Consider the following 16,084-nt stretch of genomic DNA (forward strand, 5'->3'; position numbering starts at 1 on the left):
TGCGCTAAGAAAAATATTTCCATCTAAGCGGAGGAAATGAGTTTAACCATCAAGTAAACAATGACTTGAAAGTCTACTCATGCGTTGGATTTAGTGGAAGACAACCAGAGTAACAGGACTCCAGTTATTACCTTGTGTAGGAATAATTTATTTAACACCAGTTTTTGGTAGAGCAATTGACTTGTACAGCTTGAATCCTTTTAAGTGTTTTGAAAATGTTGGTCATTTATCTTGTTTGTGTAAGTTTTATGCATTGTTCTGGTCTCACTACATAAAGTCAACAAAGGCATCAGTATGGATACTGTTGTTTATAATTCTCCCATATGCATTGTATCTAGGGGTTCCCCAAGTATTTTGTACGTATTATAGAATATGGCTACAGGTCAACTGGAAAAGCATCTGCTTTTCAAAAAAGGATAAAATTTAGAACAGCAATAGGTGCAGTCAAAGCTTGTTGAGACTTTAGATGTTGCTGACCTGTTTCTTAAATTGACAAACTGTACTAACTATTTTAATGTTATTAGTATTTAATATTACTTGAGTACATCAGTTATACAGAGTTTAAGGAGTAAAGGTCTTATGCATTTTCTGAAACAACACATCACTAATGTTTGTGTATCATGATAGTAATACTTGTTTCTTTCATCTTGTGTTGGCACTATTTTGGTAGTTACTTGAAAGGGTTTTTTCTTGATAAAATCTGAGCACCAATAACAGTAAATGTATGCATATACTAGATATAGCCTAGTTTAAAGATGTTGAGGGAGGAGGTCTTTCAGACATAAAGGATAATTCTTGTTTTATTTGTCCATTTTTTTATTAGAAGTCAGCTTTACTTAGGACTGCTTGATTTTTTATTAGTGTATTAAAACACTATTTCAAAGAAGTTTCACTTAGTGGTTTTTGTAAATTACTACAGTTCGCTAATTTTTATTTACAATACTTTGATAGGCATGTCAGGAAGGAAATGTAATTTTCTGTCCAGAATGAATGGCTCAACATGTTCACTATATTTTGTCTTTAATTTCAACAGAATCTAAGTGCCAATTGTTCTGTGGCTCTGATATGCACAATTTGTGTGTGTTCTTTGTTTAGATTTAATCTTAAAAATGGAACAGTACACATCACACATAGGATGTGAGGCTTCTAAAGTACCTTTATCTGATATCGCTCAGAGGATTATGACAGCTTTGCAGTCTATTCCTGTAGAAGTTCAGACTAGCAGAAAGAATTACCAGAGTGAGTAAATCTTAGCATATTTAAGTGTTTCTATTTTCAGTTGAAAAACTGAAACCCAAACAAACAAAACAATATCAAACCTCTAGTCCCTCTTTAAAAAGAAAAAAAAGATGAGAGTTTAGGTTTCCAGGTTTAGAAAAGGAATTAAGCTTAACTCTGACATTTGCTGGGACTTTTCAGATTAAATAATGCTATGTGAGTGCAAGGAACTAGGATATTACCAGTACCCTCGATTTCATTGTGTTTTGTTGTTTTTTTTAATTTCTTGTTCCTGCTATGTAGTATAGAAGTAGATGAGAATTTCAAACTAATTAAGCAATACTGTAAATTAAATGTATATGTTAACTTGACTCTGGACTGGTTATTTAAAGATCACTAGAGATACTGGGAATTTGCCAGAAGGCCTGTGAACTCTCCAGACTCAAGCATGTCCTTTAAACACATGTTCATTAGCAACTCACTCCTTGTGATATTCTAGGGGGAAAAGTGAAAAGTCCCAGTGGCAGAGCAAATTATGTAATGTTAAAAGTGCCTCAGCAGATCTTGACTGTTGAGCAAATCTTAACTCAGAATGTTGTGGATACCAGGGAGGTTTTGCAAGATGGACTTTTTATTATTAATTCTGTGCATTTCATAGTTTGCCAGTCTTGTAGCTCTGTAAAGAAGCAGATAACTGAGTTTTGTTCAATTTCAGTTGTCTGTTTTTTTCCCTGAGAACTAGATCCTGGAACATTATCTGGTTGATGGGATTGAAATCTAGCATTTGTTCTTGTGTGTGTGGTGTTTGTTGCAGCTTCAGTATTGTGTAAATAACAGTTCAGGCTCTTCTTTCAGTAGTAATGTATTGGATCAGTGGAGCCTTATGGTGTAGCTGTGAAAAGGATAGTAGTTCATTGCTGTGTAAATCAGTGATTCACGTTTGAAGAAATATGGGATGGGTTCATTCTAAAATGGTACATTTGGACCAAAACCCGGATTATTTTAAAGAAAATCATATCTCTTTTCTGCCTCAGTTTAATTGCCATTCTACTTCTCTTGCTACCTTGTCATTTTCCTTTTCTTAATTTTCCTGTGTAATGTCTTTTGTCTTAGACTGGGGAACTCTGTACTGTGCAGTATATGTATTGCTGTCCACTCTTGATCCATTCACTCTGTCAAGCTGTAAAATTACAGATTCTCTTTTTTTAAAAAACACCATGAAGTTACCTGGTATCTTTAGCCAAATGACCTTGCTGTCGTCTTTGTAGTGCTGCTAAATCCTTATTCACTGGGGAGTGAAAGAGCAGTATAAGCATTAGTGGTGGCAGGTCACATGAGTCGCTTTTCTTGCTATTGTTTTCCATGTAGTAATTACTCACAATTGTTTCTAATGTACAGGCTTAAGAACAAATTTATTTGAATTGCTTTTAGGAAATTGCTGGTATGTATAGCCTTAGCTGGTTAGGGTGGATCTGCAGAGAAGAAAAAGTTTGCCTCCCTTAAAAAAACCAAACCCCAAACCTGTCATGTTAGTTGATCAGTTTCAAACTGTATTGAACTGTACTTTAGTGATAGAACTCTAAAGATTAAATTGTACTTAATGGAAAAACTGGTTGTCTTTAGAAGGTAAATACTGGGTTCAAATAGGACGAATATCTGCAATGTTGAATTAGTAGGTGAAATTCTGTGGTTATCCTGGCAGCAGAAATTGTAATGGTTCTTTCTAGCCTTAAGGAGCTTGAAGGCAAGGATGGTTTTCTACTGCCATCTGGTGATACTTTTTCATAAACCAGCAATTTGAGGTTGCATAGCTCTTTACATAGCTGTCATACTGAATACTGTGTGTTGAAGGAGAGAAATGTAATCCTCATCATCATCTCTGAAGGGTGAATTTGTCAAGAAAAAGTATCTAGCTGTGAAACAATTAAAAGCACTAAATGTAAACTCAGAAACTCGTTCTTAAATTATAATTCTACTGTTGTAGGAACGGTCAAGCAAATAAAACCTAAAATGTTTGAAGCTACGAATACAGCTATGTCCTATTTGCTATTGTAACAGCTCGGGTTAGAAGTCTGAGCTGGAGATAAGTAACTGATTATAGACATACATCAACATGAATCTGCATGTGATACTGTGAAGTAATAAGCTTAGTTTCTTCTGGAGACTAAGCTAGTTAGTCTTTGAAAATGCATTTTTAGTATTTTAAGTACAGGGTCCTGGTTTGCCTAGACAAAACTTTTTTAAAACAGTTTCAGTAAATAGAAATAGATCATCTTATGCTTTGTTTGACATTGGTCATCAGCACATTAGATTCAGAAAGTGTCCTGCTGCTGGTAATGCAAATTTCATAGTTAAATAACAGCAACGTAGTGTTGTACTTGGTATAGACCAGGAGTTAGAAGGGGACAAAATACATATTTGGCTCATGAGGTGTCTTTTGGCTGGTCAGTAAAAGAATCTAGAGATAAAGGAATACTAACTAATTGCAAACTCTGGAGAGACCTGTGCTTCAGTGGAGTTCTCTTTTTCCCTGTTCCTCTTCCTGTTTCCCTGCAAACCTACTGAGTTTTTAATTATTGCTAGCCTGTTGCCCCTTGTTCTTTTATTCCAGTCTTCTCTTACTTCTCCTGTTGGGGCTACTGGGCAGTATAGAGGGCAGAAAAGAGAAGGTATGTATGTCCTAACTGTTTCATTTAGCATGGTGCAGAGTCTTGAGGTGCATTTACAAAACCTTCCTTAAACTGCAGCATCTGTTTGCTTTCAGAGCTGTAGGCAAATACCACTGGTAGGTAAGTGGTGGGCCCCAGCTAATGGCTCTGGGCCTGGCTAGTGGTACAGAGCTCTGTCTTAGACCCAGCACTGACAGCCATCCTGCTTCTTGTGGTGCTTCTCATTATCTTACCTTTCTGTCAGTTTGATAGGTCTGACTTCTTGCTATCTCTTCTTGTCTGGTCTTACAATACCTGTTCTATCATGAGGATGAACAATGTGAAAAAACCTCTGCAGATCAAGCATGGTCAGTTCTCTTTAGGGCATGATATGCTAAAGCTGTATATGCAAATAGTGTTTTACTGAAGAAAATGATTGTGGAATAATACTGCCTAATTCCAAAGAAACAGTTAAACTGTGTGAAGTGTGTAGAGTTTGAGGGTTTCTTTGTTTTTTTTTTTTTTTTTTTAATTCTCGCCCATGCCCCCAGCTTTATTTTGACCAAGATGGGATGTGTTTTCATGAAAGAAGGAAATATGCATATTTATGGTATTATAGTAATGCCTCTTCTGAATACCATGCAAAATGTTTGTCTGCTTTTTAGCAAATTTAAATTAATTTTTTCTTAATGCGGATAGAGCATGCTTTTGCATATGCGTATTTAGGAATCTGCAGGGGCCTTTTAAGCATGAATGATATTAATTTGAGAAAAATGGTTGTCATGGAAAATTTTATTGCAGTTGTTTTAGGTTTGGTAAAAGTGTCAGTATTGTAACACTGTATGTAACCTAAGTTATGTGTACTGTTCTCAGAGTCATTTTTATTGTAAAATGTTTCCCATTCTTTTTTTAAAGGTATAGAGAAGACAAAGGAAAATAAACTAGGTGATAAGGATGCACATCTGAAAAATGAAAAGGCAAGCATATTGTAAGATTGAAGATCACTAAAAGCAGTCTTTTTATAGCAGGTTTGAAGTTGTTATAGACTGGCTATTTCATAACAAGCTTTATCACAATATATTGCATACACTTATAGTTCAGATAACTTTCCTTTGTCTTATTTTGCACTTGGCATCTATTCACCTATGAGAGTCTTGGCTCCACTTTTATAGAAAGTTAGACTTTTGTGACAGATTGATCAGAAATAAATGAGGTTGCCACGTTTAGATAGTTACTAGGTTTAAAAATGTTCTCAAACTTCTGTCACTGAACAATCACTAGCACATAATCAGAAAGTGAGCTGATTCCTATGAAAAATTACTTTGTATTAGGAATTTTAATTTTTGATTTAATCATCTCTCTGAATTTGGTGTAATGTGCATGTGAGTGAGTGCCAGTGCAAGGCTGGGAATGGATAACTGCAGCAGCCCCAACTCAGTCTGTGGTTATAAGATCCATTAAGTTGGTCAATGAGTTGTGGATACTGCAAGTGTACTCCTGTCCTAGCTGCATATTTTACAGCCTTCCTTACTCTGACTCTGGTGCATGTTGCAGACTTCAGCAAGTCCATTCAGGTTGCTCAGGATTCAGTAAACTGGTTTCTTTTGTGGGGTGGGATAGTTTCCTACAAATTAAATTGGCTCATAGGCATGCAGCTGTGGGTGCACATGGATAGTAATGGAACCCCTTTTTGTGATGATGAAGTGCTAATTTTGACTCTCTGCATCTGGTGAAATTTTCCTATGTCCATGTAAATTATGAAACTACATCCTGGGAGTTGTTTTCTCTACTTCCAGCCATGTCATGACTTCTAGTAGAAGATCAGTTCTTCCTGGAAGCTGCTGCTACTCTCTGTGGTTAGTTGTAGTTCTAGCTGTATTATTCTGAGTTGATAATTAAATTGCTTTGTTCTTATATTTGAACCTTTAAAAGAGAATTGCTTATTCCTGATTCTATAATTACTTGACTGTCCTAATTCAAATTCCACTGTATTAAACAAATTATTTGCAGTTTGACTGGAGAATACACTTGAGTGAATTAGTTGTCTTCCTATGGCTCTTAAACATTTGGGCCTTCTGTGATACTATTTTTCCACTTATGGTAACTTTTTATAGTGTTCATTTTTTGATTAGCATTGCCTAAGTACAATTATTTTGTCTTCGTTCAGAACAACCATCATTCATTTTGGTAGTAGCAAAAGCTTAATTAGCTCCCTTTTTCTATTTACTTAGAAACCTGTTAATTGTACTTTTGCTGTAGAGTTGATTCTGTGAAGTATGATCTCAAGCAGTCTAAGCCTTTTTCATCTTTTGACTCCATAGATCTGAGGTTTGGGAATACAGGAACTGCACTGAGGAATATTGCAAAACCAGGGAGAAAAAAAAATTCATTAGCTTTGTCATTCTGGCTTGCTCAATCAATACAGATTGAGAAGAGATGGATAATATCCTTTGATCAATGAAAATTGTTGTCTTGGGGAATGGATGGGAGCCCTGCACAGCAGTAACTTGTGGTTCTTTTGAAGTGCGAAGGCCTTAGTTTTTGGAATGGTAGTGACTGCAGAGGTATTGAAGGAGCCTGGCTGTGTTACAAGAGCAGAAAATGTAGTAATTATGAGACTTCAGTTACTTTATCAATGGAGTGGGTGAATATTACACTTATGCATGATGCTAAGACTAAAAATTAGGAGACAGCTGCGTTGTGGAATAGTTAGAGAACTCGCAAGAGAAACTGGTTTTTATTTGATTCTGTGTGAGATCAGATTCAAAATCTTTCTGCTGGAAGATGCTCTGACAGGGACTGTAATCTTTCCAAGGCGTTAAAAGATAGATTAGTCACTACAGGAATGCTTTATTTCAAAAATGGAAATTACATAAAAAGGAAGGAGTTCTTAAAAGAAAATATATGGAATTTCCCCTCCAAAACTGAAACTTTTGTAGGTAGTGTAGGGATTTATTCAAATCAGAATATTGGAGACTTAAAATGAATACTAAAATCTGCCTCGGAAAAAGAAATATGGCTAAACAACAGTATGAAGGAGACTACTAAAAACTGTCATCATGCAAAAAGCTGAACTTACCAGAGTGTATTCTTTTATAGTTGCCTCATTTGAGTAAGTTAAATGTAAATATACACTAGCATAGTCCAAATAAACTTTGAGAAACAGCTTGCAAATGCATCGCTAATAATACATAATTTTTTTTAAGTGCCTCAGGATTCAAAAGCTTGCCAGCTCCTGTAAGACCTGTTGCTGATCAAGGCATAAGAGGAGTATTGAGGGAAGATACAACTCTGTATATCTGTAAATAGTTAAACACACATTTGCCTTGGGGAATCTTGGAAAGGTTGCTGGTTGCCATTACAGAGTCCTTGTTTATGAAATCAAGACAGAGGATCTATCTTGGCTGAAGAGGTTGTAGAAGAAACTAGCAAAATAAACAGTAAGGAAATACTAGGGCCAGTAGCATACCAAGGAAATTTCTGAAGGAAATCAAGGATGAAGGAGTAGAATCATAACATTACCATGCAACTTCTTGTTTGATCCTGGGACTATCTGAAGTAGGAAAGCTGTTCTGGGATTAGTGGATTAAACAGAATAGAATATAATACATATTAATACACCTGATAATACTTCTTCAGTGCAACTTTCATATATATTTTTGTTATGTCTTACAATCTTGTAGGTTGTTTGAAGAAAATGGAGAGATCCAGTTAACTTGGTGTACTTTTTTTTTCCAAAGCAGTCATGGTCCCTTGCCAGAAGTTCTTTAATAAACTAAGCTGTCATAAAAAAGCTCTGAATATTGAAGCTAAAGAGGGAAATGAATGGTCTTTTCTCTCTTCAGACAAAGGTCACTAATAACCTAGTCACTATGGAAGACAGGCTATTGGACTAGATGCATCTTACAGTTGTTAACGTGCCATTTTTAGTGTTGGACAAAGACTAAAAAAACCGGTGGTTTTGTATGTAAGCAATATAAACCAACATAATAATGTTTATTGATAAATACTTGAATTTTGCGTTATGTAATATTGTTCCCCTAAACTGACTCTTTGTTTTGTTAGCATCAACATTTTTTTCATAGAATATCACTTCCTTCAAAGCTTATCTAAATTAACTCATGTAATTTTTTTTTATTTCTCCTAATAAGTTGAACAATTGGTTCACTAAAAAATTTCGAATTTTTCCAGGAGATCCATGATTCCACAATTGCCTTATTAAAAACATCTGCCAGCCCTGAAAAAGGTACTGCTGGTGAGATAGTCAGGACAGTACATACCGATGAAATACTTTGCTGTCAAGATGCCAAAATAGCGAGCGATTACCAGGATTTAGGCTTGCCAACATGGGGATATAGAGAAAGAAATCTTTCAGTAGAGGCAAAAAATCTGAAGGATGGTGAAAAGAATATAGCTACTCCCCTTAAAAGAAAGCAAGATGTGCCTACATGTTGTTCAAAGAAAACAAGATTACCTGTAAAGACCTATGCTTCTTCACATGAAAGAAGATACAACTGTGCTTCTGGACAAACAGAGTCTTCTAAAAATTATCCTTGTGATATCAGGAGTCTGGGATGTGAAGAAAAAAGAGGATTGCTTGCAACTATAGAACAGGCAAAGGCTTTTGTAACTACTATGATATTTCAAGATGGTTCTTCACAGCTCAACTCGGAGCAGGTTAGTGAATGATGGGTTTTGCTTAGAGTCAGTTTTGTAGAACCATTTGAACTGTGCATATGACTGATAAACACAAAACCATGTTCATTGGGAGCCTAGAACCTGGACCAGTTTTGTGGTAAACCTTAATGCTTCTGACTACATTTTATTTTTAGTTGCCAAGTAAAACTTAAAAAAATGAAACCACTTGGGCTAAACAGGCATTTGTATACTTAAAGTGAGACTGTTTGAATTAGAATATCTTTTCCTGTGTCTGTCACTGTGGATTTTTGTTTCAAGGCTGAAACACTTGCATGCTCCTCTACTTTGTTAATGGTGTATGCAATAACTCTAGCGTACATAATAGGTTTCATATTGTAAAATATTTGGGACATTTTCTTTATGAGATTGCATAAAATCTGTCAGAAGAAACACTTGTAATTAATACTTAACAGGTCTTAACCTCATTAGTAAAAGGAGTTGTTGTGTTAGTGAAGAATGGGACTGATCACCCTTGCCCTCCCAGTTACTCTTCAACTGACTATACTTGGAATGCTGCTAATGAAGATGATAGATTAATTTATGTAAAAACTGAATGGTCATCTCTTTGGGAACAAGAACAACAGGACCACAAGAAATTTGCTTGGTGAGAGCATGTAGGAAAAAATACAGTTTTGCTTTACGTATGCTTTTAGCAACAGTGACGGTTATGTGCCATAGCCTTAATCTCCTTACACATCAAGCTCATTGAATTTCGTATTAGCTGTATTAGTTCTGTGTCAAGCCTGGGCTGGTATAAACCAAATAAGTATAGTCTATTCCTTTGGGCTCAGCAGATCACTAACTGCAGCCCTGCAGAACTAGGTTGGGATTCTGGTATGAGCTGTTTACATTTACCTAGAAATCCTTTATGAATAGCTTACAGCTATATGGCACCAAAAAATATGATTCATCCAGGCTTATCTTTTTTTATATCTTAACTTCCATTTCCTGAACTGCATTTCTTATCTAGTACGTTTTTGATGGATGTTATTACGGTGAACATCCTTTTTTTGAGCTCTGCTAATATTTTTTGAGCACAATAGGCTTTTTTTAGTGGCTTTTGAGATCCTGAATGAAGTTTTCCTAATATTCAGTAATAATGTTACATCAAAATTACAAGATAATTTTTTAAGTAAATGCTTTATGTATCTGTCTAATAGTTGGACTAAATCTAAGAAAAAGTTGGATTATGTTTTAAACTTCCAGTTAATATAACCAAGATCCTTTTTATTCCTTACTATTAACTTTGAAATAGTATCCCATTCAGGGAGAAATGAGAACTGAATCTGATTCTTAGATATTAATAGTCGCATGTTAAAACTTCATAAGGATGTAATAACTGCTTTATTGTAAACTGCTGAGTTTGGGTTATTACATCACAAAGAATTCATTTTAAAGTTGTTGGACTTGGTTGTTAGTTGTATCTCTGCCACTGCTCCACTGTGACCTGAAACAAATCACTTCACTTACCTGTACTTCTCCAGCTGTAATATCAGTTATATGACAGCTAGCTTAATAACTAGCTGTTGGTTTGAATACAGGTTGTTCTGAATTGAGAATAGCACATCAATAAAGCATGTACATATTAACAGTAAAAATTAAATAATAAACAAGTTGAATAAGTCTATTAGCATTTAGATGAAACCTATAGGTAATTATTTGTTGTAAGAGCGGTGCACTTGTTTAGTAGTGGATCTATGCTGTATACTATGATACCTTATGATCTGCACAACTTCTAGTATGTCCAAAAACTTGGTACTGTGGTTTCACACTACCAGAGATAAATATGAAAGCTCTATAAAAAATTACTATTTTTCTATATTGCCCAAAATAGAGCTTATAAATAAAAGGTCACAAATAATTAGTAAAATCTATATACTAATATATATAATTGGTAAAATCTATTTAAAATAGTATGGATGTGGGAAGTATAGACATTTTCAAAAAGCATGGAAAAATGTGTCAAAGATAAAGCATTCTAGATTTAAATAGCATATTAACACTAGGCGATTATGGCAATTTAGATTGTCTAGTAACTTTTAAATCATGATTTTTACAATACTATATTAACTCAGAAGCCTCTGTGATCTTACTTGGGTATATTAAGGTATTACAAGGATGCCAGTTGCTGTTTTGGATTAAGATTGCATTTAATTTTGAGTGTCACCTAAGAATTTTTCTTTATGAATGCATGATAAGGTATATCTGCTAGGATGTTCAGTTTGTTACAGAATGAAGCTTCAGGTATTACTGAATTGAGAATTTAATATTCAAATACGGTATTCTGTTCTTACAGGAATAAAGAAATGTTAACTGTTTAGTATTAGGTGCTAATTAAATGTGTAAAGTAAATAGATTTACTAAATCTAGTAGCAATATATTGTGTGTTAACGAACTACTTTTGTGCAGGCGAGTGTTGTTTCAAATGCTACATTGCAAAGTTCCGATTATTTGCTTCAACGCAAAAGATTTCCTGAGGACTTTACTTCAAGTTTATGGTAATGAAATAAGCTGGAAACAAGGTGACTATCTAATCTAATCTGTGATCTAATCCTAAAATATCTGTGCTCGTGATGTTTCTGTTAAAATCACTAGGTGTAGAAGTAACTAGATTGGTGGTTAAATAACATATTGGAAAACAGAGTTTTAGTACCATGCAAAAGAACACCATTCATGGGGAAGGTTGTGACCAGAGGCTTGGCCTGTCAAGATGATGTATTTCTTCTCAGAATAGAAACCAAATCATTGAATAATTTAAGGAAAGCTTTCAGTGGGAACAAAAGCTTTCAACACAGTCCTGACTATAGCTGGAAAGGTCAAACTACTTCATGTTTCATGTTCCCTAGAAAAACTTTCTCTGCTCAAGAGAAAAGGCTAAAATAAATTCCAGTGGTGCTCATAGTTGTCAGAATTAGGAATCACTTGAATGGGTCCTTGTTTTTTTTGACAGGAACAAATAAGACTTTTGTATGGATTTAAAAGCAACTACAAATGGAAGATATAAGATGTAAATATAATGTTGGGTTTTTTCTTGGTTTTGGATTATTGCTGAGTGAATTACAAAAATAAGTGTTGACCTTTCAGAAAGGACCTCATCTATGGAGAGTCGTCAGCTTGTGTTCAGCATCTGAAAAGTTTCATGAGTAAATCACAGTAAACTGATTTAGAACCTGGTGGGAAGATCTACACAAAAGACACTTAGCCCTGGGAATGGGAAGGGGGGGGCAGGGAGAAACATCATGATGGTACTGGCACTAGTGACAGTTTTATAACCTGTACACACAGGAAATACTAGATCTAGGTTAGATCCTATCTGATGCATAGGACTTGAATCTGAAGTTGCTAGTATCCAAAAGCATTCTTGTCTAGGTTTTTTTAAACTTTGGAAGTTGAAGCTTCCTCACCCATTATTTCTGCTATGGTAAAAACCAAAACAAAACCCCTGCCTTTTTTAATGTAAAAAAATCACATCATGGTAAATCAAGCAAACACTGAAATTTCTGTCTAAGTCATATTGACTGCAATCTCTTGAATGATAGCACTTGTTCTCAAAATAGTGTACTAACCAATAGAATACATACAGATAAAATAGCCCTGACTAGTAAAATATGGCATGCTTTGCCATTGGGATCCAGTAATGTTTCAGAGTAGAAGGACAGGACTTGAGTACAATTTCACAATCTTGAGGAAAGTATGCTTTTATCAGCACAGATTCTTCACTTCATCCCAGCTTGACCCTGGATTTGCTTTACTCCTTTCAGCTTCGTTCTGTCTTGGTTCTGTATGTACCGCCTCCTCGGCTTGAAGGTGCCATCCTTGTTCCAAGACTGAATTGGTGGCTATAACTCATTACTGCTACCCTCACCTTTGGTGAAGATTGTAGTTGGGAAGGAAGGGAGGGATGGATGGATGGGGATTTGATTCTTTATCCTTTTTCAGCTAGAGACTGTCTCATGCTCATTGTAAATACAGATAGGAGAAAAGGATCTTTGAGGCATCTCAGAGACTATTTGGTAACAGGATTCTCTTCCGTGTATCCTTGGTAAGATGTAGTTGTTATTACTAGAAAAATGATTGCTCATTTCATGCAGTCTTCACATGAGCTTGTGAATGTCCAGCATCTCACTAGGCAGAGCCTTCCTGTAGCCTCTGAGCATTTTCCAACAGCCATCGGCTGCCAAGTGTTACTGCCCATCATTGAGGCTGAGTTGCTTAGTCTGCCTCTTCACAATGCATCATTTGAGTTCATGGCAAATATGTCCATTACAGTTGTCAAAATTTCATTTAATTCCTGTAGGGATTACTTCCTGCTGCAAGAGCAGTGGAAATCCCATGGACGCATCCAAAGTGTAGTTTTGGAGTGGATGCCATTTGACATACTTAAGCTGCACAATTCCAAAGCTAAGACTGTCCTTCCAGTCACAGAAAGACTCTCTTAGTAGTACTATCAGGAGGGTATACTTGAGACAATTTCCGAGGCTGCTCCTTAGCATCTGTTAATTTTTGAGGTGAATAGCTGTTTGCATTCAGAGAAAAGGATGGCAAGCTACGTAAAATCCTGGTATGAGACAATGCAGAGGAAGTATCCTTCAGTTATCTGGCCACTCCAGCGGAGCTCAAGCTGATTCAGGGACAAGATGTGTCCTTCCCTAACATCTGTTGAGCAGACACATGAAGCTCTTTTCAGCAACAGTTACATCAGTGGAAGTTAACAAGCCTGGTTCTCTTTAGAATAGTCCTGCAGCTGTAATTTGCGTTAGGGACATTAAAGTTTGCTTGCAGGTAACTGAGCCTGTAAGGTTGCATAGCATGGAGTTCTCTATAAATGTACCTGTGGGTTGTCATTTGAACTTACTTGGGGGTTACTGAAGAGGATACTTAGATCTATCTTTGAATATATCACAAAGCATTCTAGTTACTAGTTTCTCTCTCCTATTCTTTGTAGTGCTACAGTACATATGTTAAGACTGTAGAAAGGGAAAAAAAACCAGCACTACGCTTGCTCCATCCTATGTATCTATGTGAACGTGAGAGAAAGTGCAGTATAAGCACATATGATCCCATAGGACAAAAGGTTCTGATTTTGGGGAACAGTGCATTGTGTACCCATATGTGAATTCATATATACATTAAAGATCTCAGAAGTCTGATTGTGAGGAAGTAAATCTTCTCTCCCCTGACCCCCAATAGCAATCTTGTGGATATCAATCAAGTTAACAGCAACAACAAAACTGTACCAGAGGGAGACACTCACAAGAAAAACTTCAGTTTGAAATTTTCCAGTGATGAGAGAGAGGCCTTTACAGTCGATCTTAAGAATCAAAGGTTTACTTACATTTTGAAACTTGGGGAAAAAAACCCCACAAACAAACCCAAAAAACCAAACCCACAAAAAAAACCCTGTTCAAAAATATTCAGTATTGCATTTACTCCTATGTAGTCATGATACTGACCATTTGTTATAGCTGTGTATTCAATGTTTAACATTTTCATAGGGTAAATGCTTGCCTATTTATGATGTGCATCTACAGGAAAGATGGGCAAAACTTTAGAGGTTTTCTCAGCATGGGAGAATTTAAATATTTTGATTGTCAGAAATACCTTATTTTTGTAGTTGCTGATAGTGTTGTGTTAGATCCAAGGATTGCAGCGTGGCTGATAAACCCCAGCGACACAGTTCCCTCTTTTGAATGTTTAATACAGAAGTATTTTGAAAAGCCTTTTTCTGTGGGAAAAATAAATACAGATACAGACACTTCGAGAAATGCATCAGTAAGTAGTTTGTTTTAAATTGTTTCTGGTTGGGTTAAAAGGGGAAGGAAATGATGAAGGAATTGCTTTTGCTTACAAAATATTGCAAAAAAAAAAGACAGATAATGCTTTTCTGATGGAAGAAAATTATTATATTAATACTACTTGTTGGAAATTGAATTTTAAAGAAAGGGGAGAAGGGAAGGGTTCACTGCATTCTACCAAGATGGGATCATATTCTCCAGGAACAGTTGAAAAATTGTGCTTCAAAACTGTAAAGTTCAGTAACAATATTAATTAATGTATAATCTTTGTGTAGAATCTAATGTATGATGTGATCTTTTTTCTTTCCACCTCCCTGCAAACTGATTTCCAGCTTTCCTTTCCAAAATATTTAGTGCCTTGTTCTCTAATTGCTGTGAACTTGTAGCCTGTATTTAGTTAGTTATTATAAACAATTTTCCTGAATTTCACAGCTGGTAAGGATACCACGTCATAGGCTGAGGAACATTAGGGAGTCAAATGTGAATCTTCAAGCATGTGTATTTAAAAAAAATGTGAATTTGTATTCTAAGTAAGAGAGAATGTCTGATGAACTTCTTGAGATGGTATTCCCAGCACTATAGAAATGTCTTACTGTCTGTTGAAACTTATTTACTGAATGATACAAAATTTTGATATTTGTATTTTGGGGCATGGTGATCTACTCTGGACACAGCCTTCAGAAGTTGTTTGAATGGTAAAAATAGCTGTGCAGCAACCTAAATGATGGCTTTTTTGGAAACCTTTAACTTTTCAGAGGCCTTGCTTGTTCAGACAGAAATATTGTAGCGTGATTGTAATAGGGCTTCTAGGATACAAATCCACAGATGTCAAGTGGGCTTAGAGCATGGGCAGAGGTCAGTAGTATCAGCACATACCTGTCAGCGTAGACATTTCTGAGAAAACCAGAGTCGGTTTCCTTTAAAACACTAGCTGTAAACTGCAGTTGTTCAGAAGCTACTTCATGAATTAAGCTGTTAGTGTAGGGAATGGACAGGCAAACAGGCAGAAGCTATAAACTTGTTGGTTATTTCTATATGCGATATCCCCTCCAGTAAGACAGCATCCTTAATCTTCTCTCTTTCCTTAGCTTGACTCTCTTTTGTTCTTCATATATCCTATTTATTCTTAGTTACCATTTCTCAATTTTGTCATCCTGATTCCCAGCTCAGAGTTAAACATTGAAGTCTTACTTCCTTCCTGCCCTACTTCAGATCTAGTTTGCTTCCTTGCCCAAACCATCTCCAGTGCCTTTATGCTGACTTGTTCACCCAAGTCCTGGTTAATGGCTCCCTCTAAGATCCTGTGATTATTCCCCTCCATTCCTTATGCAATTAATTTGTTCCCTGGACTCCTCTACTTTCCTTTTGGCTTCTATGTTTGCTCAGTGAGTCCCAGTTCTTCCTAAGAGTCCTAGCTCTTTGCCAGATTTCTCTCTTCAGCCTTCTTTCTCTGACTTTACTGGTAGGTTTCTAACAGTTGTCTGTACTCCCAGAGGGATCCATGCCAGGTGATCTATCATGTCTTGTGCCCCACTACTTCAGCTCCCTCTGTATCATACTAGTCTTGTCCACCTGGCCTAGTACTTAGAAGAATGATTACTATTTTATTCTGTAGCCGTCCTCTCACCCACACACCTCTCTAGCACAGAATATACACTACTTGCTGCTTGTCTGCATATTTGATGCTGTGCCAAAAGGCTCAGTAAAAGGGGTCATAGTCCATAT

The 16,084-nt window shown here is 36.1% G+C and overlaps 1 protein-coding gene across 1 annotated transcript in view; it reads left to right on the top strand.

Annotated features, from left to right (window-relative positions):
- Positions 1–1,107: 1,107 nt before the first annotated feature.
- The window catches only part of POLN (DNA polymerase nu), a 104,367-nt gene continuing 89,390 nt past the window's right edge, over positions 1,108–16,084 (top strand). Inside the window, exons 1-6 of the mRNA XM_049835306.1 lie at positions 1,108–1,239; positions 4,782–4,843; positions 8,058–8,543; positions 8,978–9,168; positions 10,974–11,086; positions 14,179–14,336. Of these exons, the coding sequence (XP_049691263.1) occupies positions 1,110–1,239; positions 4,782–4,843; positions 8,058–8,543; positions 8,978–9,168; positions 10,974–11,086; positions 14,179–14,336 (1,140 nt within the window). The 5' untranslated portion in view covers positions 1,108–1,109. The remainder of the gene's footprint in view (positions 1,240–4,781; positions 4,844–8,057; positions 8,544–8,977; positions 9,169–10,973; positions 11,087–14,178; positions 14,337–16,084) is intronic.

The sequence above is a fragment of the Accipiter gentilis genome, chromosome 3, assembly GCF_929443795.1.
Source record: "Accipiter gentilis chromosome 3, bAccGen1.1, whole genome shotgun sequence".
Lineage (NCBI taxonomy): Eukaryota > Metazoa > Chordata > Aves > Accipitriformes > Accipitridae > Astur > Astur gentilis.